Source organism: Physeter macrocephalus, unplaced genomic scaffold, assembly GCF_002837175.3.
Source record: "Physeter macrocephalus isolate SW-GA unplaced genomic scaffold, ASM283717v5 random_1746, whole genome shotgun sequence".
Classification (NCBI taxonomy): Eukaryota; Metazoa; Chordata; class Mammalia; order Artiodactyla; family Physeteridae; genus Physeter; species Physeter macrocephalus.
The window spans coordinates 9,510-11,925 of record NW_021146295.1 but is presented as its reverse complement, the minus strand read 5'-3'; the positions used below and the strand labels follow the sequence as shown (position 1 = coordinate 11,925).

Genomic DNA, 2,416 nt, shown 5'->3' with positions numbered 1-2,416 from the left:
TGAGAGGCCCGCGTACCACAAAAAAAAAAAAAAAAAAAAAAAAAAAACAATGGAACAAACACAAAAACCTACACTTCAAGTAATAATTTCTAGCAACTACTATTCTCCATCAGCTTCCTCCCTGTAGATGCCACTCCTCAGGAGGAAATGAAGCTCATTTCTGCCCTTGGAGGGGAAGGAGGAAGTTCTTAATTTTAGCAGTACGATCTGGGAGATGCATCATGTGTCATCCAACTAAGGATAGAGTCAGTGATCCTCTCAGCTACTTATGCAACTCACTCGGCGCTAGCTACATTTCCTGGGCCCTTTCAATCACATCTGAAGTTTCCTTTACTTTTTCCACCTGTACCAGCACCAGTATCTCCGGGTAAAATCCAGCTGTTTGCTGTTTACAAAGTAGATTCCTTGTAAAGCTTTCCTATGTCTAAACAACTCAAGGCAGCAGTTCAAGGCTTTAGTTCCACCATTTTCACTCCCATTTAAACTACTTAAAGAGACATGTTAAAAAAACAAATCAGGTGACAGGTGATAACTTTTATACTGAGCCACCGAGACTCCCATCCTTTCTTACTCATTCTTCAGCCCTTTGGTGCCAGATGGCAACTCAAAAAGCTCTCCTTCCGAAACACCCACAGGTGGTAGAAGCAGCTCCCCTGTCTGACCAAGCTCTGCCTATTCTCAGCTATTCTTTGCTCCATTCTTTTGTTCATATGTAACTTGCCAGTCTTTCCACTTGCAGGTTAAGTAACAAAGGCAACCACAATCTAGCACAAGAGCCTTCTGTGTCCCCGTAAAATACCTGCCATTACTCCTAGTCCTAGTGTTTGGGTAAATGTAGCCAAACTCTTTTACTCCGGCCACACACACACACACCCCCACCCCGTATTCCTAACGAACTAGGAGCAAAAAGGCCACGTGGTCCTTATTCCCCTTTGCCTACTAAGCTTGAGGAGTGGGAAGGAAAGATGCTTTATACTTTAAAAATAAATGTAAAAGCCGGGTTTCCTTCCTTGGATCCCAAGTAAGCACCCGCCTTCATCCCAGGAGGTGAGACTGCTCGTTCCCTAGGATGGCCAGAGAGGTCGCCACCCTAAGCGCCACTGCTGACGCTCAAGCCCGCAGCTTGAGCGTAGCGCCCACGCCCCCTCACCTGAGAGCAGCACCCACTCCCCGCGGCCCGGCCCACGCCCCCTCACCTGAGAGCAGCACCCACTCCACACAGCGACACCTCCAGTGCCCCACCATACAGTAAGACTCTAGGCTTCTCCTTCCGGGTGAGCGGCCGGCGCCCCGGTGCACGACGGGAGAAGGTTGCCGGCACGCCAATCTCGGGTGCCCAGGACGCCCGGCCCCCGCAGGCCCGGGCTCTTAGTGGCAGCCCCGCTCCCGGGGCGGAGCGCTCAACCCCGCCCAGGCCCTGGTTGGAGTCCGGATCCCGCTCTCACTTGGGACGCTGCTCGGTGGACGCGGGCGAGGGAGGAGAAGGGACTCTGACGTCCAATCCGGAGCCGCGTCCCTCCCATTGTTGTCAGGCCCAGCCAATCAGCGGCCAGGAAGCGTCCCTAGAGGTCCTAAAGTGGGTCTGAGGGCAGAGATGGTGCTGAGCGTGGGAGGGCTCTGAGCGTGGAATCCTCGCGAAGTCTGGAGAGAGTCCCCGGGGAACTGGAACCCGTAGCTTCCAGTTCCCCGGCGGAGTTATCAAGGGGACGCCAGCTCAGATTCGGAAACCAGATTGTCCGAACAAAAACCGAACTGAGGACGGTCTGGCAATCACCAGTTTCACTTGCGATACAAGCCTAAGGAAGGATCGTGCAGCTACTTAATAAGAAAGAAATACCCGTTGACTATGATGAAGACTTTTATTTAATGTTGTTGAAATGTCTTTTAACTATCTGCTTAAAGATAATTTTAGCAAAGGTAATTTCAAGGAAAAAGTTATAGTCACAAATACAAGCTCTGGAGTTAGAAGACCGGGGTACAATACCCAGCACTACACTGACCATGTGGCCTTAAACTGGTCTTGAATCTTTATGTCTTAATTTCTTCTTCTATAAGGTGGAGCTAGTTCATAAGGTAAGGTGCAAGTACCACAAAGCAGCTTTTCTCAAACGTGTTGGTCTCAGGATCCTTTTACATTCTTACAAATGATTAAGGACACCAAAGAACTTTTGTTTATGTGGGATGTTCACCGGATTAGAAATTTAAATTGAGAAATTAAAAAACATTTATTAATTCTCCTAAAACTAATAATTAACCATTACATGTGAACATAATATGTTTTATGAAATATAACTACACTTTCCAAAAACAAAATTGAGTAGAGTGGCATTACATTACAATTTTTCAAATCTCTTATGTTTGGCTTAATAGAAGACAGCTGGATTCTCACGTTTGCTTCCCCATTCGCTCTGTTATG

General features: G+C 47.8%; 1 protein-coding gene across 6 annotated transcripts in view; it reads right to left on the bottom strand.

Moving 5' to 3' along the window:
• Positions 1 to 1,299, bottom strand: part of SNX11 (sorting nexin 11) — a 9,530-nt gene extending 8,231 nt beyond the window's left edge. Inside the window, exon 1 of one of the 6 annotated variants that reach the window (XM_055083403.1) lies at positions 1,197 to 1,299. In XM_055083403.1, coding sequence (XP_054939378.1) covers positions 1,197 to 1,245 — 49 coding nt within the window. In that variant the 5' untranslated portion in view covers positions 1,246 to 1,299. Of the gene's footprint in view, positions 1 to 1,150; positions 1,162 to 1,196 lie in introns of those variants that run through there. The other 5 variants (XM_007109426.4, XM_007109427.2, XM_007109429.4 and 2 more) reach the window with 5 other exon arrangements.
• Between the last annotated feature and the right edge of the window lie 1,117 nt (positions 1,300 to 2,416).